Here is a 25,222-nt window from a genome sequence, read left to right on the forward strand (position 1 = left end):
AAGGCTATCAGCCTTGACAGCTAAATGACAGCTAGTATGGCATAGTAGTTGGGAATGGGAAAACCTGGATTCAGACATCCACTCAGCTGTGAAACTCACTAGGTGGTCCATCAACTCGACCTATACTTGAAAGTTGTGCAGATGAGGTGGAGGAGGGAAGAACCATATATTCCACTCAGAGTTCCTTCGAAGACAGGTAGAACAAAAATGTGATAAATAGGAAGATGAATAGGATGAAACATTTTGCACACATGCAACACACATTTGAATGACATATGCTGTGCACATAACAAGAAAGGGTTATTGCCTTCATGCTCTTTTTGTGGGCATTCCAGAGAAATCTGGTCAGCCATTACTGGAAATAGGATAACAGACTAAATAAATCAAATTTGTTCTTGAAGGGCTTTTCTTGTTGCTAAATGTTCTAACGAACAACCAGTGCAATCCTTAACAGAATCACACCCTTCTAAATTCATGGCCTTCAGTGGATTTATGTCCTTATGTTTTAGATTCCACTGAGATGGGATGGGAGAGCTCTGGGGTGGATGTTCCACAGAAAAAGTGCTTCCTGTTGTAAAGGAATTTCAAGCAAACCTTCCCCAGCTATTATGATGCACTAATTTTTTCATATTTTCCGAATTTCCTAAGGATGGATGCCATTTTGAGCTTTAAAGGACTTCAACAGCTCTTAAACTAGGTGGTATCTGGCAGATCATCTGTGAATAACTTCTGCCAATAGCTCTGCAGCTGCATCATTCTAGATATACACAACTTTCTGCACTATGTTCAAGAGGAGCCCCACATATAGTCTCTCTCTCGGCTTGGCTTCGCGAACGAAGATTTAAGAAGGGTGCAGTAGTCCACATCTGCTGCAGGCTCGCTGGTGGCTGACAAGACCAATGCGGGACAGGCAGGTCCGGCCACAGTGGCTGCAGGGAAAAAAAATTTCCCCACATATAGTACCTTGCGAGAAAAAAGTCCAAACGTTACCAAGTTATGCACAACAGTGGCTAAAGTTGTTATCTTAAGCAGGTCTACTCAGAATCTTACTAAAGTCTATTCAACAGAACTTACTCTCACAAAAGCGTTTTCAGGATTGCATTGTATGTAAGAGAATTGCAGGTGTACCAGGTGAAATAAGCAGAAAACTTTCCTAGACACGGTTGCAGCCTGGGCACTGAGGAGCCATTCTGGATCCACACCCACTCCTGTATTGTAAACCTGAGCCTAAGGGTGGAGTGCAACCCAATCTGGAACATATAAATCATTTGTGTGACAACTGGTTATTGCACTACTAGAGTTGGATTATTTTGACAAAAAAGAGGATTGTTTACAAAACTGTAATCTGGTTTAATTTGTAAAAAAGGAAGATGCTAAAAATAAAGGAGAACAAATCTTTTTAAAAAAAACATAAAAGGATAAGCGTGAAGGAGAGGTGTGAATGAAATATTTGCTAGAAATGGAATTGCTGAATCAACACTGACCAGTGCACTTCATCATAATTATCAGGACATACTACTGCCAGGGGATTTATAAAAATCCCACTCAGCAAATAATTGCCCTGCTGTTAGGAGATAGTCAGAGTGTTAACACACTGTCACAGTCCAGCGTTTAGTAAGATATTCAACATTCAATTACTCTTGCTGAGAACTGAAAAGGAACATGATAGTTTTCCAGCTACTGCTGTTAAGTTTCCACAAAAATTCCAATAAATATTCCTGTTAATCCCCAGATGGAAGGGGAGGGTCTTAGTGCTTTTATCCCTTCAAGAGCTAAAAGAATTACTTTGAAACCTAAATATTTCACGAATAGCAAATATCTTTTGGAAACATGGTCACAGTGGTTTACAAAAACTATATTTCCCTCAAATGATGATCGTATATTACTAAATAAATTGATAAGATAAATGATCAATATATTTAAGGTGAATTTTTATGCTAAAAAGTGTCATTTCTTCATCTCTTGTTAGGTTATAAACATAATATAGTAATGTATAATTCTGCAAGGTATCAAATTTGTGTTAGAAGTAATAATCATTTATTTTAATTAATGGCACAACTATCCATATATCTTAGAACAGTATGATAGTAAAACAAAACCAATTATAGCTTTATAGATTACATAAGCCTCAAAGAAAATTGTTTAGTTCATTATAAAATTTAAAAATAATATTTACAAGTAAGAAAGATGATTTCCTGTTAAGGGGAGTCTTCTTCTAGAGTTTTTCTGCTAAAGTAAAATACTGAATGAGATTATATTCAGCAGTTTCATTTCATATATTGGATTGCAGCCCTTACTTGTGAGTTATATCAAATTCCTAAATTCACTCAATTGAAAGATAGCCCCAATACTACCACTGAAACAGCGATCTAAGTAATTTTGTGTTAAATCGCAGTGTGCAACCAGCATCAAATTCAATTTGTCTTAACTAGAATGGAGTCTACACAGGGAAATAGTTTGATTTTTAATATCCAATAAGGGCTGAATCAGTTTAGATACTACAGATCCAGGATAGCTCTCCTGCTGATTTCCAGAATAGCACTCATGGAGGGCAAATCTGGATTGGAACCACAAAACTAGGTGTTATTTGTTGTGTATCTTCCTACTGCAGCAAACACAGCTCTTAAAGGGCTAAATGACTATGGGGAGGGAAGCTCAGTGAAAGGGTTGAGAGAACTCTCACGTTGTACAACAAGTCTAATCCAAATAGTACAATATCATGGGCTGCAAAATTTTAGCAAAATATAATCTACTAAGAATAAGGTCTGTCGTGAAGAAAAATACAATGGGCTCTAGAAAGAGGCTCTGGGTGAGTGCCCCCCCACCCTCACTGTCTTCCCACCTACCCAAGTGAAGGCAGTCACTCCCCCTACCTCAAGGGGAGCTGATCTCTGCCACCTGGAGATCAGGTGTAGTTCTAAGTGATCTCCAGCTCTCACCTGGAGATTAGCAACAATGGTTCTCCAGGAGGAAATGGCTGGTTTGGAGGGTGGACTCTATGGCATTATATTCAGCTGAAGGCTCTCCCTTTACTGCCTAGCAGCTTTCCCAGTAGCCCAATCCTCATCTGTCCTGGGGGGAGGCTGAGGGGGGGGGAGGGAGGGAATGACAGGAAAGAGGCGGCCACTCTCGCCCCTGAGGAAATGCTTTGTGAGGCCATAGTAGAGCAGCAGCCCTTTCTGAGGCTGGTTGATGGCGAGAACACAGAGAAGCATCAGAGTTGTGTCTGGTGTAGTGAGCCAGTTTGGTGTAGTGGTTAAGTGTGTGGACTCTTATCTGGAAGAACCAGGTTTGATTCCCCACTCCTCCACATACATCTGTTGATGTGACATTGGGTCAGCCACAAGTTCTCTCAAGGCTGATCTGTTCAAGAGCAGTTTTGAGAGAGCTCTCTCAGTCCCACCTGCCTCACAGATGCCTATTGTGGGGAGAGGAAGGGAAAGGAGATTTGTAAGCAGCTCTGAGACTCCTTTGGCTAGGGAAGGGTTGGGTATAAATCCAACCTCCTCCTTTTCTTTCTTTGAGGTAACACTGTTTTGACAGTTTGTTCAGTGTTCCCGGGCCTGCAGTAGGCAGGGGACAGGGGAGTCAGTCAATGGGAACCCAGAGGTGGTGACTATCGCATGATGGGCCAAAGGTTTGTTGAGTGCACCTGTCAGCCAATGGGAGTGCTCCATTTGGTCACCACCATTAGGGAATTATTATCCATGATGACTGATAATGATGTTTATCCTATGATTAAAAATACTGTAGTCCCATTATAACTGCTTTCCCTGGGACCTTTTCTCTTAGCTTATGAATTTACTTGTCAATACCAACCTTACTTGTCTCTTAGCTTATGAATTTACTTGTCGATATCAACCTTTGACCCACAAACTATGCTTCCTGGATTGTTTCAACACAAACTCATCTTTTTGGTAATTAATGGGCTTGCTATAACCAACAGATGGATTTTAGTTTGTTTCTGTTACAAATATTTGCCTTTGCATTAACATCACATTCTTTCTACATAAGGCAATTCAGTATGGTGACTTTTAGCATTTGTTCAGTACTCACTGCTATTTAGTAATTGTGATTTAGCAGTTGGTTTATAACATCACAATCCAACAAAAGGAGATCTACAAACACACAATGCCTATGGGAATGACTATTCCCAGGAGAGTCCCTACTTGCACACCATATGCACTAGTAATGCTGGATCCGACCTTAAAGGTAGAGATCTTCCATATGCTGAGAAGGATGCTTTAATTTCCTGTCCCTGTGGATTGACTTCAAAAAACCTGTGTTTAAGTTTTGCTTTTCTTTTGTACAAGAAAATCATGATTTTTTGTTTTTGTTTCCTATTACTATTATAGTTTTTCATCAACTATGCTTAAATGTATATAAAGGGCATAAAACAGCTAAAAATAGCATAAAAGAAACAAATGAATTGGGAAAGCCAATAACAAAATCTGGAAGAGTGAAAAGGCTCACAACAACACATAAAAACAAAATATAATGAAAAAGGACCACATTTGTACATCTCTACTATTAAAGTTTATAGTTGCCTTAGAAATTGCCAAGCTTTCAGCTTTTGTTTCATACCATAAAATTGCATCACCAAGTTACATTTCAATTTTCAAGGGCAATGACAATTGTTATTTTCACTGACTTGTATAAAAAGTAGAAAAACAGTGTGAGGCCATCTTCTGCAGATTCTGGAATATTGCAGCAGCCAATGTGGCTACAATGGACTAACTCTCTGAATCAGTAATATAAGCCTGAGGCATTACATGGCAGGCTGAAATCAGAATAAGCATATGTAAATTAATAATGCTGCAAATATCATAGCTTTACATCCCAAATCACTAGAGATTGCTCTTATGCGAGCAGGTCAAGTTACAAGTGAAGCTATTTGCCATGATGAGATGCCCATAAGCTTTTTCAGTTTTTAACAATAGTACAATATTAATTTCAATGCTATCCTTTGTTGTTTTAAGCATATCAGTACAAAAAACAGGCAGGTAGAGACATGCAAAATTATTTTAAAGGAACAAAAAACATTAAAGATTGTGGGATGGTCCAGATATATTATCAAATCTTGTTTGGCACTCTATGAATGAGTTCTGTGTTGGTCTGCTTCTCCTTCCTCTTGTATACCTGAAGTGGAATTTTTTGGTTCAAGAGCTCATACGTTGCTACATCTGAGCCAGAATACTATTTGAACTTTCCCTTCAAAACAGGATTGCACATCAGATCCAAAATGTGGTTTGGAGGGAAAGAACAAACTATAGTTTGCTGGTTCAGATGTAATAGCAAACTGTGTTTCCAGTAAAGCGTACACTGTGAAGGGAAGGGAAGCAAAGAGAACCACATAACATCAAACAATATGTTCAAAGAATCATAGAGTTGGAGGAGACCTCCAGGGTCATCTAGTCCAACCCCCTGCACAATGCAGGAATCTCACAAATACCTTTGCCTAAATTCACAGGATCTTCATTGCTGTCTGATGGCCATCTAGCCTCTGTTTAAAAACATCCAAGGAATGAGAGCCCACCACCTCCTGATGAAGCCTATTCCATTGAGGAACCACTCTAATAGTCAGGAAGTTCTTCCTAATGTTGAGCCGGAAACTCTTTTGATTTAATTTCAACCCATTGGTTCTGGCCCTGCCTTCTGGGGCCACGGAAGATAGTGATCATATCACCTCTCAGCCGCCTCCTCTTCAGGCTAAACAGGCCCAGCTCCTTCAACCTTTTTTCATAGGATTTGGTCCTATGAAGGACCCCTGGATGCAGTTCATCTAGCCCTGAGGACTTAGTTACATTTAAAGAAACTAGGTGTTTATTTGCTACCCCATGCTGATCCCAGGTTGGAACTTCATACCCTCATTATGGGCGTTTTCGCACTCACCTTCAGCCGGCGCGACCCCCCTCTTCACCGCGCAGGATCTGCGCGGATTTCACACTAAATGCCGCGGAGCAGACGGAAGAGCCGGAAACTCCCGGCGCAAAAGCCGCTCAAACGTAAACCGCCAAAAAGCAGTTTCCGTTTGCGCGGCTTTTGCGATGGGAGTTTCCGGCTCTTCCGGCTGCTCCGCGGCATTTAGTGCGAAATCCGCGCAGATCCTGCGCGGTGAAGAGGGGGGTCGCGCCGGCTGAAGGTGAGTGCAAAAACACCCTATATGTTCTGTTTTTGCCATGTTGAGCACTGTTTTCCTCAGAAGAGAAGACTGAGAAAAAGTAGGAATTGTGCCATGAGCCCTGATGAGGGGGAGCTGGAAGGGCTAACTGACCTGAAAGAGTTGCCAGCCAGTTCCTCAGCCGAGCAACCAGCAGCTGGCCCATCAATCACTCTCCCCACATTCTGGGCACCAGTGTCAGCTGTTGACAGTAAATCTCCTCCAAGCTCTCCTCCTCCCATCTCAAGAGTTTGAAGTAGGCTCCAGAAAGAACTTTCAGGGTGAAAACATGAGGCACGCGATGCCTCAGATCTCTCAGCCCTGAGTTCTAGCAGAGTCGCTGCCACTCAGGAAACAGGCTAATTGAGGTTCCCATATAGCTTCCACCCAGGACCTGGAAACCTTGTGGAAGCAACAAGTCTATTTTTTGGCTTGCATCCACGCTCCTTCCTGATTCTGACCTGCTTGAATTCCTTGGCACCCTGACCCTTTAGCTTTTGGACACTGACTTCTGATTCTGGTTTGAGATTTTGCTTTGACTTGACTCCCGCTTCACTTCCTGGACTTTGACCTTGGGCTGGCTTTGGACTCCTGCCTGCCTGCGCCCTGAGAACGTGACAAATTGAGCAGTTCCACCCTCTCTTTGTAACCTGTTACAATTTCACTTTCCTGCCCTTGCAATGGATCTACCATGCTCTTTTCTTACTCTGAATATAAGAAAAGAACCCGTTTTTGTTGTTTTTAGCATCTTTGGCCAGTCTAAGCTCATTCTGAGCTTTAGCTTTCCTCACTTTTTCTTTACAGACACTGGTGATTTGTTTATATTCATCCTTGGTTATAAGACTTTCCTTCCAATTCCTAAAGGAGTCTTCTTTATTTCTCAAGTCTTTAGAGAGCTGCTTATGGAGCCACCTCAGCTTCTTTAGGCTTCTTCCATTTTTTCTTCTCATAGGAATTGTCTGTGATTGCACTTTCAGTATTTTGCTTTTAAGAATTCCCCAACCCTCTTGAACCCCCTTCTTCCTAAGTATTTTTGACCATGGGATTTTACCCAGCATAGTTCTAAGTTTGTTGAAGTTTGCCTTTCTGAAGTCAAACCTGTAAGTCTGACTACATATAGTTTCCCCCTTCCCTAAGACTGTAAATTCCAAAATCACATGGTCACTACTGCCCAGGGTGCCCACTATTTCCACTGCTTCAATCAATTCTTCTTTGTTGGTGAGAATCAAGTCCAAGATAGCAGATTCCTTTGTTTCCTTCTTCACTTTCTGGAAAAGGAAGTTGTCGGCAAGATAAGTCAGGAATCTATTTGACCTTTCATTTTTAGCAGAGTTGGACTTCCAACAGATGTCCGGGTAATTGAAATCTCCCATGATCACCGTGTCCCTTCTCTTAGAGAACTTTGCAATCTGTCGTAGGAGTATCTCATCCAAATCCTCTGCCTGGCTTGGTGGTCTATAGCAGATCCCCACCATAATATCACTGTTATTTCTTACTCCTTTTATTTTTACCCAGAGACTCTCAACTGAGTTGCCATGCTCAGATTCACATATTTCCTCACAAGCATATACCTCTGCCCTTTCTCGTTTGTCTGTCCCTTTTAAATACGTTGTACAGTTGAATCCTAATATTCAGTTGTGAGTGTCATCCCACCAAGTTTCAGTAAGGCCTATTAGGTCATACTCTTCCTGTATTAGGACTTCCAGTTTCTCCTGTTTGTTTCCCAAACTCCATACATTAATGTAGAGACATCGGAATTCATGTTCTATGCATCCTGAGGGTTTAGTTTCCATACATACCTGCGCGTTAACATTACCTAGTGCATGCGCCACTCTCTGCAAAGCTTTAGAGTTCTTATCCCCAGTTTCTAGCATCATATGAGGCTTTGAATTATTGTCTCGCTCCCCCGTACAATTAATTTAAGGTCCTCCTTATTAGGTTAGCAAGGCTGTTACCAAACACCCTTTTTCCTACCATTGTAAAATGGAAACCATCTCCCATCTCGGAAGCGTAAGCCATGGTCAAGAAATCCGAATCTTTCCTGATGACACCATCGACTTAACCAGTCGTTTATTAGAAGTATTCTTCTTTCTCATCCTAAGCCATGGCCTTCAACAGGAAGAACCGATGAGAACACAACCTGTGCTCCCAGCTCCTTCACCTTCTGACCCAGAGCCACATAGTCTTTTCTAATACGTTCAGGGCTGTGACAGGCAGTATCATTTGTTCACACGTGGATCAGCAAGAAAGAATAATAATCCATGGGCTTGATAAGTCTTCCAATCCTTTCTGTCACATCCTGGATGCATGCACCTGGCAGACAGCAGACCTCTCGGGAGGACAAGTTCGGTCGGCACACTTTGAGCTCCACCCCTCAGAGAAAGGAGTCTCCAATTACTACCACCCTCCTTTTCCTATACTGGGAAGCAAAAGCTCCGGGCTTCTTATCCACAGGATCCTGAGAAACTTTCTTCAAGCTTCGCAGAGGCAGAATCAGTTACTATGGGGGGATCCTGGAACCTATTGCTGAGCAGCAGAGGCTCAGAACATCTCCTGATTTTCCTGCTCCTTCAGGTTACATTTTTCCATGAACCCTCCTCCTGTATTGGGTTCTCTTCCAATTGCTGAGATATCACTTCCTCTTCCTCCTCTTGTCCTTTCAAGAGCGCCTCACGGGTTCTGTCAAGAAAATCCTCATCTTCGTTGATACACTATAGTGTGGACAATCATCCCTCTAGTCCCCATATCTTCTCCTCCAGCAGGACTACTAACTTACACTTGTTGCAAATGTAATTGCTGCTACTCTCAGGTAGAAATACAAACATCCCACATCATTACACGACACTGCCTCTGCTCCCTCATCAGCCATTCTGCTGTAATCCATTTTAAAATTCTCTTTATCTTGACTTTCCTGCAAATTCCACTACCAACTGCTGCTTTAGTCATGAGGAACTACCCACCTTCTTGCAAAACCCGCAGGCTAGACCCCTAGTCTAAGAGCCACAGGCCAAGAGCCCTTTGGCTCTTGTCGTTTGGTTCGCACCAAAGGCTCATGCCTCTGGATGAGCCTTGCAATTTAAACGCTCAAGCCACCACCCACCTCTGACTCAATAGCCAGAGCAACAGTAGAGGGTGGGGCCAGCAACCACCCCCAGGCAAACAAGTTCTCCTCTCTCAGCAACAGCTGACACATCTAAACCATCACTGTGTCACAATCTTACTTTAAGTACTGGTAAGTTTCTTATATAACCAAGCTGATTAATATAATGACATAGAATAGGTGAAATTATAACTTTTTTTGGAGAAAGCTTTTAGAAGGTGGTTCAAAATCTTGCAAAATATCTGGCCTTTTTCAGTTTGGCAGGGTTTTAAAAAATGGATAGACATTATTTTAAATTGCCCTTAAGACTGTTACATTCAGAAAACTAAGCACAGAAATGAGGTGACAGCAGTTTTATTTTGTTTTTTTGTTGTTCAGTCACACAGTCGATTCCGACTTTTTGTGACCCCATGGACTAAGTCACGCCAAGCTCTCTTGCCTTCCACCATCCTTTGAAGTCTGATCAAATTCGTGTTAGTTACATCAGTAACGCTGTCCAGCCATCTCCTCTTTTGCCGTCCCCTTCTTCTTTTGCCTTCTGTCTTTCCCAGCATCAGGATCTTCTCCAGTGAGGCTCCCTTCTCATTTGGTGGCCAAAGTATTTGAGCTTCAGCATCTGACCTTCCAGGGAACAGTCTGGGTTGATTTCCCTTAGGACTGACTGATTTGATTTTCTTGCAGTCCAAGGGACTCTCAAGATTCTTCTCCAGCACCACAGCTCGAAAGCATCTATTCTTCTGTGCTCGGTAGGGTTGCCAAGTCCAATTCAAGAAATATCTGGAGACTTTGGGGGTGGAGCCAGGAGACTTTGGGGGTGGAGCCAGGAGACATTGGGGGCTGAGCCAGGAACAAGGGTGTGACAAGCATAATTGAACTCCAAGAGAGTTCTGGCCATCACATTTAAAGGGACAGCACACCTTTTAAATGTCTTCCTTCCATAGGAAATAATGAAGGATAGGGGCACCTTCTTTTGGGGCTCATAGAATTGGACCCCCTGGTCCAACCGTTTTGAAACTTGGGGGGTATTTTGGGGAGAGGCACTAGATACTATATTGAAAATTTTTTGAGGTGCCTCTACCTCAAAAAACAGCTCCCCCAGAGCCCCCGAAACCTCCAGATCAATTTCCCATTATACCCTATGAGAATCGATCTCCACATAGGGAATAATGAAGACGTTTCCCTCTCCTCCCCCCATGTTTCTGGCAAATCTGATGCAGGGGATTGGCCTCTCTACTCACGAGTTGCTGCCAGCTTCTTCACAGCAACACAGACACACCATCCCAAGTTGAAGCCTTTCAATCAAGCCTCCGGAGGTGCAAAGGCACATGGTCCTTTGGGGGCGGGGCTCCCCCCCACCAGCCAGCTGACTGGGGGCGGGAAGCAGCCTGGGAAAATGGAAGAACTCTGGCTGCTGCGATCGGGGTTGGGTGGGAAGGGAAGGGATGAGGAGAAGCATCAGGAATCGGTGGGAAGGGAAGGGGCCAGGAGAAGCTGCTGGGATCGGGGCTGGGTGGGAAGGTCCGCCATCCCCCCCCCACTTTCCGGATTTTTGGCGAGCGGGGGGAGGATGCTCCAAATCAAGGGTCCCCCACCCAGGTGGAGGATTTTGAAAGCCTGGTGCTCTGCCTTTGTTATGGTCCAACTCTCACAGCCATACATTACTACTAAGAATACCATCGCTTTGACTATACGGACATTTGTTGGCAGGGTGATGTCTCTACTTTTTATTTTACTGCCTAGGTTCACCATAGTTTAATTTAGTTTATTTACAGTCTAAGACAGCATTTAAAACAGTAAAATCATACAAAATTAAAACTGAATGACCATAAAATCATACATAAAAAGGCATACAATATTGTTGTAAGACTACAGATATAACAGAACATGGCAGTTACAGCAAAAACATTGGCAAAAGGTATTTAGCCATTTCCTGACTGAATTATTAGAGTTTTTCTTATTCTTGTGAAAAGCCAGCCAAAATTTGGTAATTTGTAAGTAACCTCACGGTTCTTATCATCAAGAAGATTCTTAAGAAGTTGCAATTTTTGACTACTTGAAACAGATATGGCTGTGGAAAATGGAAGTACTTCGCGATGATCATTATAAGTCTCACAGTCAAATATGACATGGACTAAATAGGTTCACCATAGCTGTCCTCCCACAGAGCAAAGGTCTTTTAATTTCATGGCTACAGTCACCATCTGCAGTGATCTTAGATCCCAGAAATGTGAAGTCTGTCACAACTTCCATGTTTTTTCCTTTCTATTTGCCAAGGTGCGATGGGGCTGGATACCATGATCTTAGTTTTTTTGATGTTGAGTTTCAAGCCTACTTTTGTGCTCTCCTCTTTCACCCTCAACAAGAGGTTCTTTAGGTCCTCTTCACCTTCTGCCATTAGAGTGGTGTCATCTGCCTATCTGAGGTTGTTGATGTTTTTCCCGGCAATCTTAATTCCAGCTTCTGCTTCATCCAGGCCAGCATTCTGCATGATGTACTCTGCATATAAATTAAATAAGCAGGGTGACAATATACATCCTTGTCGAACTCCTTTTCCTATTATAAACCAATCAGTTGTTTCATATCCCAACTTTTTTTCTGATGGACATCTGTGATTTAATATTAGAGTATAATTATTTCAGTTATAAGGACAGCTTTTATTTACAGACTATGGCATTGTAATGGGCAGCCCAGTGGCACCATCCCTGGTTAACCTCTTTATGGAAGATTTAGAGGATAGATATATTTGAAATACTGAAGCTAAACCTTTTTTTGATTTATTAATTTCTTATCATCATTTCATAGATGATGTGATTGTGACCTTTGCAGTCCAAGAGGCAGTCCCAGATTTCCTACTATGGATAAACATCAGGTTTTCTAGCCACACAGACACTGTCAGTGCCCTTTTTAGACACTGTTCTCTGTAAGTCTTGTCAGAATACTATCTTTTTTAACCTTACAAGAAAAAGATTTCTAGAAACAGTTATTTAGAATTTCAATCTACACATCTGCACATCCACATTCTCTTAAAACCAATTTGCCATATGGCCAGTACCTAAAAATTAGACGTAACTCTACCGACATTTAGGATTTTGTTAGGGAAGCTGATGAAATTGTGTTTAGCAGCCGCAGAGAGCTACAGCTATGAGCAGGAAACAATTGCTTGAAGAAAAGCAGAGACCTGTTATGTCTAGGCTGGTTATTAGTTTGAATTATAGTAACAGGGCATCCAGAATTAAGCAGATTGTCACACGTCACTGGCATCTAATTGAAAATATACCAGGGTGCCAGCAGAAACCACTAATATCTTACAAAAGGGCTGTTAATCTTAGAGATAAACTGGTGCGGGCTGACAGCCTACCCAGGAATGTGCCTAGTAATACTTTGAAAGGATTTTTTCGTTGCCACAAATGCCAAGCTTGTGCATATGCTGTAGAGGCCAACGAATTTTCTTATGGCACAGGGGCACTATACACTTTAATTTCTTTACAAACTGTCGAACTAAAAAATGTTGCTATGCAATCTGGTGCCCTTGCAACCAAGTTTATTTTAGGTATTATAGGGTTAGTAGAATCTTTCGGGATCAAGTGCCGTGTTCTACTGGAGAAAGTTTTCCTTCCAGACGTTTCGTTCTCAGCTGCGGAGAACATCTTCAGTGGCGTTGCAGCCGGAGCAGGTGCTCAGACCTTCTTGGCTGCTGTGCATTGAGTGAGGCCAGGGCTGCTGGAGAGCTGCTATTTCTAGGCTGGAGGGGGTGTGATGAAAAGGCAATTGGTTTGTGGATGTGCCCATTGTTTGGTGGGGCTTCCTGGAAGGGTAGTGATAAGGAAACTGGCTGTTGAATGTGACCATTGTTCCGTGTTAATTGCTGGGAGGGTTGGAAGGGGTTTGAAGATAAGGAAGATGGTTGTTGACTGTGCTGATTGTTCTGTACATCCAATAAAGGTCAGAATCCTTGAACATATCTCAAGAATTAAACATTATGTTTATGTTTAATTCGATTTAATTTGATTTATATGTTTAATTCGATTTAGACAATGCCCATGTAGTCTGGGCACTACATCACTACATTACATCAAAGATGTTCCTCTTGCTAAATATTTTTAACCTTAGGGCATAAACCTGAAGACTTAAGATTTATGGTAGTGTATAAATGGAATGTACATCCCTTTAATAGACAAAGATGCCAAGAAAGTTTTCTTGCAATAGGAGGCAAAACTGATTTATAGGTTTGGAACTGTGGAGAGCTCAGGTCTTAATCCTGAACTGGATCTTTCTTGTTTTCTGGGTTAAAAACTGTCTATATATTTTAACTTTGTAAAAACTGTTATGATAATTGACATGTATATTTTCACTGTTAACTGCATCCATCTGGTAATCGCTCACACCTGTGAATTGGTATATATACTGTGGGAAATTTTTCCTTTTTGGACGCAATTAACTTGCTGACCAGATGGAGGCAGCAGAATTCTGATTATGCATGAATTTGTGAAAGAACTGTTGAGCATTTTGTACCCAACACATTGTTATTTGTAATACTGTATATTGATAAATTTGTTATGAATGTATTTTTGTAATGGATATACCTTTCAGAATATTGTGAATATTTCCTAAACATATACTACAAGTATTGCAAGACGCTCCCTGGAGGAAGGACCTGGCGGTACGAAAAGGGCTTTACTCTCCTGGTGGTCCATTGGAGCTCTTTTCTACGATGTTTTGGACTATTTGCACAATGGTGTATATATGTGCATAAATATGCACATGCATTATGTAAAATTATGAGGTTGCTGAAATGCACTCTTTTCCTTATACGAATTATATTTTGTAATAGCAATTTCCCCAGTAGGGGCAGGAGATCTCCACTGGGTGTGCTGCTAGGTGACACCATGATGTCACTTCTCAGGTAATGCAGAAGTAACATCACGATACTCAAGAAACTTTCAGAAACGCTATGATTTTTCCTGTGGTTTCTAGAGACACATGACAACACATCTAGTTTCCCCCCCCAGAAGTGATGGTATGCCATTACCTGATAATGCCCTCCATGTTCCTACCCCCCCACCGACTTCGGGTTGCCAGGTTCAACTGAGAAAATATGTGGGAAGTTTGGGGGTGGAGCCTGGAGGCTTTCCCATTCCTTAAAACAAATAAATAAAAATACAGCAGTGCAGTTCCCCTGAATACAGTCTTCATTTCCTCATCCTCCAGCAGCTGCACTTCCACTATATGAAAGTGAACACACACACACACACACTCACAAAGTAGCCAAAATAAACAGTTTGCAACAAACACACTTTCATGATCTCACTGGGGAAATTGCTTTACTCATGGGAGCTGCTGAATGTAACAATCTGCTGTATTTCTACCAACTTCTTCAGACTAACACAGGGAAACAAAAGTACAGGAGAGTCTAGTTTTCCTCCATCCCATAATCAGGTTCTAGTTATTTCTTTACTATTAATTTAACTATACATGACTTCTGAAACAAATGCAGGGATTGTGCTCTCTTCATCTCTCACACACTCACCAGGAAGAGCCACATGGCTCTGCTTGCTCACCCCTCCCCATGCAGCTTTCATGTCCTGGTGAGATTTAAAGGCACACACACACATAAGAACATAAGAGAAGCCAATGGCCCATCCAGTCCAACACTCTGTGTCACACAGTGGCCTATACACACACACACACACACACACACACACTGTGTTATGATGGACCTCATAACACAGTTTGCAAGCTTCTTCTAAACCTGCCCAGATCTAAAGGCATAGCTTGGCCCCGTTAGCCAGCTGGCTGGTGGCAGGGTGGAGCCTGCAAAATTGGGGATCCCCTGCCCAGGCCTGGGGGCTGGCAAGCCTACCCAGACTCCTGCCAGATGCTTGCTGGCAACTCTATGCCAGCCCAGTATAAATTCAGGAGAAAGTTAAGATGTGGATGTTCCAAAACACTCTATAATAGTGGCCTGGATCAAGGAATGGTGTTCCTACAAATGTCACAATGATTACACTAAAGATTTTGTGAAAAATCTATAAAATACGGTAGATTTCTATTAATAGTGAAGGGATTCTTGTATTTATATGAAAATTCCCAAATTTGTCTGTTTTTTTCTGTTTATGATGTACCCTTAAAAAGATAAAATTATTACAAACTAAAATCTTTCAACACATTGTTTAGATGTTACAATACTTAAGAAAAGTAATATGTAGTTGCAGTCAATACGGATTCTTTTAATCTCTCTGAGAAGCAGATTAACAGTGCAATCTTAAACATAGTCACACCCTTCTAAACTTCAATGATCTTTTAAGGGGGTAACGCTGATTAGGAATGCACTGCAAGCAAAATTGGCTGGAAAATGTCTTTTTAAGATGTTGGCTCAATAGAAACAACATGACAATGAACACAGATCTCACACTATAAAGATATATTTCTTGCTACCATCCCCAGTTAAGGCCTTTTCCAGAAGGCAACCAGTAGGTGGAGCAGACAACATAATTTATGACTGCATGGATTCTTCTGCAAGTTTCTTTATAATTACAGGGATCACAAAGATGGAAATTTCTTCAAACAAAAGAAGCTCAAATGAGTTAGGTGTTACTTGACTAGTTATTGAAACCACTGATAAACGAAGAACATTGATTAAAAGCTCAATATTTCATAAGGATAAAGTTTTAGAGCTTGTCATTTATTTCACCAGGCATCATTTTCTAGGAGCCTGAGTTTTAATCAAAATACAATTTCATTTCTATTTTTAACTTCTTTTTACTGCTAAGTTTATACTAGCATTAGGCACAATGAGATATACATATACAGATGCAATGAATGTACATAGTTTAATCTATACACAAAAAAGCTACAATAATGTGTATTATATTTTCATTAACCCATTGCATCTTAGATCACAGCCAGTAAACAAGTTTGCAGTTCTGAAATGGCATTTGTGCATTATTGGAGCTTAAGCCTTAAAGTGGCAGTTCTTAAACTGAGTGAGGCAGCTTTACTGAATATCTTAAATGTAGCACTGGGTATATTTTTTTACATACATGCATATTGCCAAAGATATAAACTATCTGGCATACGTTGTGGTATGTTTCTATATTTGTAAATGGTCACTACAGTCAAAAATATGAAGTATGTTTAATTCTAAACTTCAAACTATTCTGTCCTGCCTGAGGCCAGTTTTGTATGATCTTTGACATATTCTGAAGTAACTATAGTTATTAATTGCAGTTTTAAAACAATATGAAGTCTTTCCCAGAGAGACTATCTTCAACATCTTCTTTCTAGATGAATAATTCATTCTCAATAATCTTCATTTACTAATTAGTCCTTCCTTCTGCTTCTTCACAAACAAACCCTGATTTTACTAAATTTACAATTAAAATAACTAATTTCCACTAATCATTTCACTTTTCCATTATTAATTGCCATGTAGTTTATGTAAACAATCTCTAACATTGCTTATTCATGACTGATAAAGAAAAGGGCTAATTTTTGGTTGCATAATCACATGGTACTGTTTTTGATCTTTGAATAGTACTTGTTAAATATAAAGTGAGCACAAGACTAACGTTAAAAGTCTAATTATTAATAACATCTGTTTTTATGACTGAAATAATTTTGCTTGCATTTCTGATATGGATATTCATATAACTAGACACTCATTACAACCAAACAGAATTATTTGCTGTGATGATTAGGGATCAAAAGGCAGAGCACCTGTCATTCTGAACATCTCTTCACAATTCAAACAAATATTCTTAGAAGAATAAATAACCTAGTCAGAACATATTCACAAGTGTGCAAGAGTACAGTAAAAGTAAATTTGCTGACTCAGGAAATTTCTGGAAACTTTTAACAAATAACTCACACTTACAATCTATTTTAAAATGTAGCATGGAATTCCAATTCCAGCCCAAGCATTAGCTCAATTAAAATGGAAAAAATGAAACCCCTCCTTGGCTTAATAACTTGTTAGTTCCTGACAAGTGAGACAACACAACAATAAACCAGTCAAAATGAGTTTTTAAAGTGAGGTTATGCCCTTCGTGTTGTGTTATCACAGTGGCAGATCAAACTGCTGACTTGGTCTCTTTCTGCCAGCCGTGCTGATGCTGCCTCTATGAAGCTGCTGTCACGCAGCAGTCATGGTACCTGCTCTCGCCTATAGAAATGCACTAAATTGAACGCGAAGTAGTGTCTTTGAGATATCTTTTCAACAAGTCATGTCCCATCCAGCCTGCTAGTTTATCTCTGTCAAGCTAGAGGCCCCAGTGGTTTGCATGAGCTGTCAGGAACAGGTACACCAACCTGCTGAGTGCTAAGGAGGTAATGCATCTTTCGGGCTTGGTAATCCTTTTTCTTTTCTTCTCTTTCAAGTGCTTGTTTCTCCTCTTCTCTCTCCTTCATCTCTGCAAACTCTTCCAGTCCTCTCCTGCATCGAAACAGTTTAGTTACTTACAGGGCCAACATAAGAAAATATGCTGATATTCTTTAAAAACTATGTCATTGCCTGACTTCCTAGGAATGATATGCTGGCACTGTCCACTGCTTTATAATAAGCAACACCAGGCTCTATTTAGTATGTTTAGAAATATAAGGCTGTTGCAATAACATCTGTTGAAACATAAATATTACCCACATTCTACCAATGTGCTTAGGGTTGCCAATCCCCAGGTGGGGCAGGGGATCCCTGGTTTGGAGGCCTTCCCCCCGTTTCAGGGTAATCAGAAAGCGGGAGGAGGGGAGGGAAATGTCTGCTGGGTACTCATGATTCCCTATGGAGACTTATTCCCATAGAAAATAATGGAGAATTTATCCACGGGTATCTGGAGCTCTGGGGATCCTGTTTTTTGAGGTAGAGGCACCAAATTTTCAGTATAGAATCCAGTGGCTCTCCCCAAAATACTCCCTAAGTTTCAAAAAGATTGGACTAGGGAGTCCAATTCTATGAGCCCCCAAAGAAGGTGCCCCTATCCTTCATTATTTCCTATGGAAGGAAGGCATTTAAAAGATGTGCAGTCCCTTGAAATGTGATGGCCAGAACTCCCTTTGGAGTTCAATTATGCTTGTCACACCCTTGCTCCTGGCTCCACCCCCAAAGTCCCCAGATATTTCTTGAATTGGACTTGGCAACCCTAAATGTGCTACAATAAACTCATCTTTCTGTACAATTCCACTATCCTTCCATACAATTCAGCAGTGTGCAGGGCAAAGAAATACAGAGATCTTTGTGTCTCAATTATAAAATAGGTAAGCTTTCAAATCTGATAGAAATTATTGATTTAGGTTTCACAACTCAGAAATAAACAACTATAATAAGGGAGCCAACAAGGGCTTGCAAGCGGTACTTCATTTTCCTCTGTGGTAGTGAGTCACTTGGTGGTTGATTCCTGGCCTGGTCCCAGTGAGTCTTCCCCTCCAGGGAATGAGGTGAGCAGAAGTGAACTGGAAGTGGAACATGATCCTGGAAAAGGCTCTGCCTTCTCCTCCTGCCTTTTATTGGCAGAAACCAAGGTTTGAAGGTTTGCCTATCAACTTCCACAATAACCATGAGGACATCTGTTTCTTAAAGATACAGAGACTACTGGTTTTTTAAAACCCATTTTTTAATTTTTTTAGATTCCAGAATGTTCTGCAAACCTGGAGCTTTCCTTGGGGTTCTAGAAGATCTGTTATGGGCTCCAGTGTCTAGATTTAAGAATCCACATATGACTCCACATTGAGAATTAGATATATAGCTGTATTAATTTTTGATGCAAATATATTTCAGAGTGCTGGTAAATGATAAAAATTTGAAGCCAATACTTCAGGCAATGCAAATGTGATAACTGACTGGGTTGGACCAATGGTCTCTTGAGTTCAAATCTGTCTATTGAGAAGAATCATGAAGTTGGGGAAGCTGCATGCAAGAAGATACTCACTTTCTGCTGTTCTATAAGCTTCTGTACCCTGAGAAAGATTTACTAAACAAACTATGAGTTGCTTCTGCAGTGAGTGACACACAATTACATATGTACTGAAATTAGGATCATAGTTCAGTAGTAGATCTCAGTTGGCAGGATTGGGGGGGAGTTAGGTGAGGAAAAATCTGTCCCAGAGATGTTGAAGAGTCAGTCTAGAGCAGAGGTGTCAAACATGCAGTTCAGGGGCCAAATCAGGCCCCCCCAGCAACTGGCTGTCATCTGCTTCCTTCTCCCTATATCTTGCTTCCTTCTGCATAACAGCTTGCTTTGCAAGGCTTGTTCAATTGCACAGGAGCATTGGCTGAGGCTCCTTCCTTGGGAAGGAAGGGGGGAGGAATAGTTTGCTTTGCCAGGCTATCTCAGTTGCACAGTCGAGTGACTGAGCCAAGCCTCTCTTCCTTCTTTTGCTTGAAGGGCATTTAATTAGTAGACTGACTTGGTGACTTTGATCAATCTCTTCCTTCTATTGGCCGAGGCTCCCCACCAGTCCCCTGAGGAAGGAAGGAAAGAGCCAGAGTTTTCTTTGCCCAGTTCCCTGGATCCCATGGGAGAAATATGAAGAAAGTATCTTTAAGACCAATGAGTGCTAACGTTTTAAGCATGTTTTTACGTTTACTGTGTTCTTTACAAAATTTGTATCTCTGTTACCTAATCTTAAATAGGTACACTCACGACCTGGCCTGACATGGCTTAGCCCAACGCAACATGGGCCAGCCCAACAAGGTCTCATTTATGTCAGATCCGGCCTGCTTCCAATCTTCCGGCACCTCTCCTGTTCTCCAAGAATTCTCAAAAATAATAGCCAGAGGCTCAGAAATTACACCCACAAGCTCTTTTAGAACCCTTGGATGCAGTTCATCTGGCCCTGAGGACTTACGTTTCATTTAAAGAAATGAGGTGTTTATGTACTACCCCTATGCTGATCCTAGGTTGGAACTTCATACCCTTCTTATATGTTCTGTTTTTGCCATGTTGAGTTTTTAAACATTTTTTTAAAAAAAACCTTCAGGATTTTCCTGTCACTTGAATTTTTACCTTTGATCATTCCTGTTAAATGTATATTTTATCAACAATATTGAAACCTTAATTTAAAACATTTCATGGATTATGATTATATGGTATTACTGATAACAACGTATTGCAGTCAATCTCCACCCCACCCATACACACAGAGTAGAAGTTAGCTTGATTAACATTTGTTGTTATTGGTATTAAGAAACAGTGAATTTAAATTAACCTTGTGTGTGAAAGACATAAATTTTGTTCAGTGATGTATGTAGATTTAATAAATGTTAATTAGGTAAGTTCTGACCTTTTTCAGGGCATCTTACATAAAATATGGCATTAAAAGTAATTCAATTCCCTTAGGGTAAATATTTATACTACCTCAACATACTCTATAACAATTAACTATTAGAGGGTATACATCCTGTCAAAGTTAGTAACAAAAATCTCATTAATTTTAACTGGTTAAATATCATATATAATTCAAATATACCAATGCATCATTGAAAAGCGCTTCTCATAATGCATGCACTCCCTTTGCCATCTAACTAGTGCCTCCTGCACACATCTTTGTAGTTTGTTCTAACCCAGATGAACAACTTTTAAGAGTACAATCAACTGCTGTGTGTCCAGAAGGAGAGCCAAGAAAATACTTTTATCTATAGAATGCCACACTCAGCTCTTTGGATCCCAGCCTGAGGATCAGAAGGTGTTAGTCTAAACCTTAGATATCACATCATCCCAATAGGCTCCTATCCACCATATCTGTTTTGAACCCAGAACCATTAAATCTAATTAGCTCTGTACAGAATTGCACTATAAGACAGTAATATCTCCAGGTCTCAATTTCAAGAAAACTGTAAATTGTAAAAGGCTTTTCTGTCGTGCCTGGAATTGGTTCTCCTTCCAACCCACTTTTTAAAATTTATTTTGTATTTATGTACAAAATTTATAGCCCACCTTTCTGCCCTCATCAGAGCCACCAAAGTAGCTAACAGTTTAGAAACATTCACAATAAAAATACATCTTAAACTATTAAAACCAAACAAACCCCCATCATTTTTATACTTTGAACATCCACCTTGATGGAGAGCTCTGGGCAACTTGAAAGCTTTCTTACTACCAATGGTTGGGTACTATATAACAGCTATGGAAGTTACTGTTAGAAGCTGACATTTCCTATCTCATTCTTCCCTCTGGAGCTACCTATGAGCCTTGAAATGGTAACCAACATTGGGGAACATGCATTGGTGAAAAGCTGTACAGCAAGGGCAGCTGCATGAAAGAGTAGGAAATAAAATAGTGCTACTTTACCACTCCCAACAGCGAAGCCACTTGTGCCAATACAAACACTGCTGAATAGGGTTGCCAACTCCAGATTGCTAAATTCCTGGATATTTGGAGGTGGACTCTGGGGAGGGTGAGATTTGGAGAAAGGAGGGACATTATTGGAGTATGCCATAAAATTCATTCTCCAAAGAAGCCATTTTCTCCAGGGGAATTGATATATTCTGGGAGATCTTCAGGCATCTACCTAGAGGCTGGGATCACACACACTAAATAATGCACTTTCAATCCACTTTCCAACTGGATTTTGCCAGTAAAATCCAGTTGGAAAGTGGATTGAAAGTGCATTATTTAGATAGATAGATAGATAATTTTATTTGTATCCCGCCCTCCCCGCCGAGGCAGGCTCAGGGCGGCTAACAACATCATACAAATTTCAATTATACAAAAAGCAAAAAACACAAAATTACATTTAAGCATTAAAATTCTGATTAGGTTTAAAATTAGTTAATTAAGTTAATTTAGTGTGTGTAAGAAGAAGAAGAAGATGAAGAAGATATTGGATTTATATCCCACCCTCCACTCCGAAGAGTCTCAGAGCGGCTCACAATCTCCTTTACCTTCCTCCCCCACAACAGACACCCTGTGAGGCGGGTGGGGCTGGAGAGGGCTCTCACAGCAGCTGCCCTTTCAAGGACAACCTCTGCCAGGGCTATGGCTGACCCAAGGCCATGCTAGCAAGTGCAAGTGGAGGAGTGGGGAATCAAACCCGGTTCTCCCAGATAAGAGTCCGCGCACTTAACCACTACACCAAACTGGCTCACATCAAACTACATCACAGTTGGACACTGGCAACCTTATTGCTGGAGAAACAAGCATGAGGGATGATTTCACTCATTTTCTGTCAAGCATCGGTATTTCGAATAATCGAGCTATTGTTTAAATCAAAGACTCGTTTTATTGATAATCCAATACTTGCTCCAAGGAACGATACCTTGGAAGTGATACAGAATGTTACATAGTGTCACGGCTGGGGCCGGGTCAGGCAAAGTCCAGAGGCAGTCCGAGGTCTGTAGCCAGTAAGCAGGAGGGTCCGAGGCGCCAAATCCGAATCACTGTAGAAGTATCGCGGGTCTGAGGTCCAGAAGCCGAGGTCAGGGAGTCCAGAAGTCCAAAGCCAAAGTCAGGGAGTCAGGAACCAAAGTCAAGCCGGAGTGGATGCTAGAATGTCAGGGAGATGACTAGTTGCTTCCACAAAGCTTCCTCCCAAAGCCCACAGCTATATAGCCCTCTGCTGGCTGTTGCCCGTTTGGGCTAATTGCTGGCTCAGGGAGGCAGCCAGGATCCTGTTACCACTCAAGCATCCTTGCTCTTAGAAGGGCCAGAATCCTCTCAGAACTCAGGGCTCAGGGAGCGTCTTGCTTGTGAGCGTGCCGCCCTCCTCCGATCCCTGAGGTCCTGCCGGAGGCGGTCACGCACACGAGCCACCCGAGAGGGCGAGGCAGGGGGGCTGGGATCTTCTCCAGCAGGAGGCAGGGGCACTGGTGCAGGTGGCAGGGGCACAGTTTCCTCATCAGACTCAACTTCCTCTGAAGGGTCCCCAGCACCCATGACACTATCCCCCCCCCCAGGGCCCCCCTCCGTCGAGGGACCTGGAAGGTCGGGGTGGTCGTTGTGGAACTGGTGCACCAAGTCCGGGGCATGAAGATTGTCCTCGGGCTCCCAAGACCGGTCTTCTGGGCCGTATCCCTCCCAGTCCACCAGGTACTGGAGGCCTCCACGATGGTACCGGGAGTCCAGGATCTGGCGCACCTCATATTCTTCCTCGTCATCCACCAACACTGGTGGTGGCGGCGGTGGGGAAGGAGTCCGAGCTGGGTCAGGGGGTGCAGCCGGAACAAGGAGGGAGCGATGAAACACGGGGTGAATGCGGAGGTGGGGTGGCAACTGGAGCCTGAAGGCGACGGGGTTTATTTGTTCAACGACGGGGTAGGGTCCAATGAACCGTGCATCCAGCTTGTGAGACCGACCAGGCCGGCGCAGGTAGCGAGTTGAGAGCCACACCTGATCCCCCGGCTGCACTGGAGGGCCTTCTTGCCTCTTTCGGTCCGCAGCCCGTTTATATGCCTCCTTGGCTTGTTGTAGCTGCTCTCGGAGCAAGTCTTGGCTGGCACGGAGTTCTTGCAGGTAGGCATTGACGGCGGGGACATTCGTGGGTGGTAGGATCGCTGGGAAGAACCGAGGGTGGTACCCGTAGGTTGCAGCAAACGGGGTCATTTGGGTGGATGAATGGACCGCGTTGTTGTATGCAAACTCCGCTAGGGGCAATAGAGTGGTCCAGTCATCCTGCTGGTAACAGGTGTAACAGCGGAGATATTGCTCTAGCGTGGCATTGGTGCGCTCTGTCTGGCCATCTGTCTGTGGGTGGTAGGCCGAGGACAGGTGCACTCGAGTACCCAGGCTGGAATGGAGGGCTTGCCAGAACCGAGAGGAGAACTGAGGGCCCCGATCGGAGATCAGATGGGCTGGGAGTCCATGCAGACGAAAGATGTGTTGCAGGTAAAGCTGGGCCGTCTCCTGAGCTGTGGGGAGTTTCGGGCACGGAACAAAGTGGGCCATCTTGGTAAATAGGTCGACGACCACCCAGATACAAGTCTGACCCTTGGAGCGTGGAAGTTCCGTGATGAAGTCCATCGAGATGGTATCCCAGGGTCCTGAAGATGTGGGCAAGGGCTGCAGCAACCCTGAGGGTTTGGCTGGGATGTCTTTGGCCCGTCGGCAGACGTCACAGGAGCTGACATAGCGGGCAACATCAGCGCGAACTCGTGGCCACCAGAATTCCCTTGTCAGCAAGTGGGTGGTCTTATGCTGTCCAAAGTGCCCGGCGGGTAACGAGTCGTGGGTCAGGCGTAGCACTTCTGCCCGCAAGGGCCCGGGCGGCACATAGAGGCGTTCGCGGTGTAGCAAGAGGCCGCCTCGAGTCGTGAACTCCCCTGTTGGGTCATCTTGCAGAGCCTGGAGGTGTTGCTGGACCCAGGGATCATTGGCCTGGCTAGCCCGAATGTCCTCCACGAGTGCTGGTGAAGTGGAGGTGGCTGCAAATACTGAGGGCGGCAGGATTGGAGCAGCGGGCGCGGTCTCAGTTGAGGCAGGGGCGTATTCCGGTTTCCGGGAGAGCGCGTCTGCTTTCCGGTTCTGGGTATGGGGGATGTAGGAGATCCGGAAGTCGAAGCGAGAGAAGAATAGGGACCACCGGATCTGGCGCTGGTTGAGACGGCGGGTGGTCTGGAGGTGTTCCAAGTTCCGGTGATCGGTGAGCACTTGAACAGGGTGGCGAGCCCCTTCGAGGTAATGTCGCCAAACCTCAAACGCCGCCTTGATCGCGAGCAACTCCCTCTCCCAGATGGTATAGTTCCTCTCTGCAGCAGTGAGCTGCCGCGAGTAATAGGCGCAGGGCTGTAGTGGCTGGGACGGCTCCTCGCGCTGGGACAGCACTGCTCCCAGGGCCACGTTGGAGGCATCAGCTTCCACCGTAAAGGGAAGCTGGGGGTCGGGGTATCTCAGGAGTGGCCCGGTGGCAAAGCGAGTCTTCAGGGTGGAGAAGGCGTTATCGGCCTCTGGGGACCAGTGGAAGGGTTCTTTGGGGCGGAGTAGTTGAGTCAGGGGTGTGGTCAGGGATGCGTAGGCCGGGATGAATTGCCGATAGTA

The 25,222-nt window shown here is 42.9% G+C and overlaps 1 protein-coding gene across 3 annotated transcripts in view; it reads right to left on the minus strand.

Annotated features, from left to right (window-relative positions):
- SPATA17 (spermatogenesis associated 17) overlaps positions 1-25,222 on the minus strand; it is a 236,750-nt gene that overhangs the window by 121,851 nt on the left and 89,677 nt on the right. For all 3 annotated transcript variants that reach the window (XM_060246683.1, XM_060246692.1, XM_060246674.1), the window contains one exon: positions 17,568-17,691. In XM_060246683.1, coding sequence (XP_060102666.1) covers positions 17,568-17,691 — 124 coding nt within the window. The remainder of the gene's footprint in view (positions 1-17,567; positions 17,692-25,222) is intronic.

Source organism: Heteronotia binoei, chromosome 1 (genome assembly GCF_032191835.1).
Source record: "Heteronotia binoei isolate CCM8104 ecotype False Entrance Well chromosome 1, APGP_CSIRO_Hbin_v1, whole genome shotgun sequence".
Taxonomy (NCBI): Eukaryota; Metazoa; Chordata; class Lepidosauria; order Squamata; family Gekkonidae; genus Heteronotia; species Heteronotia binoei.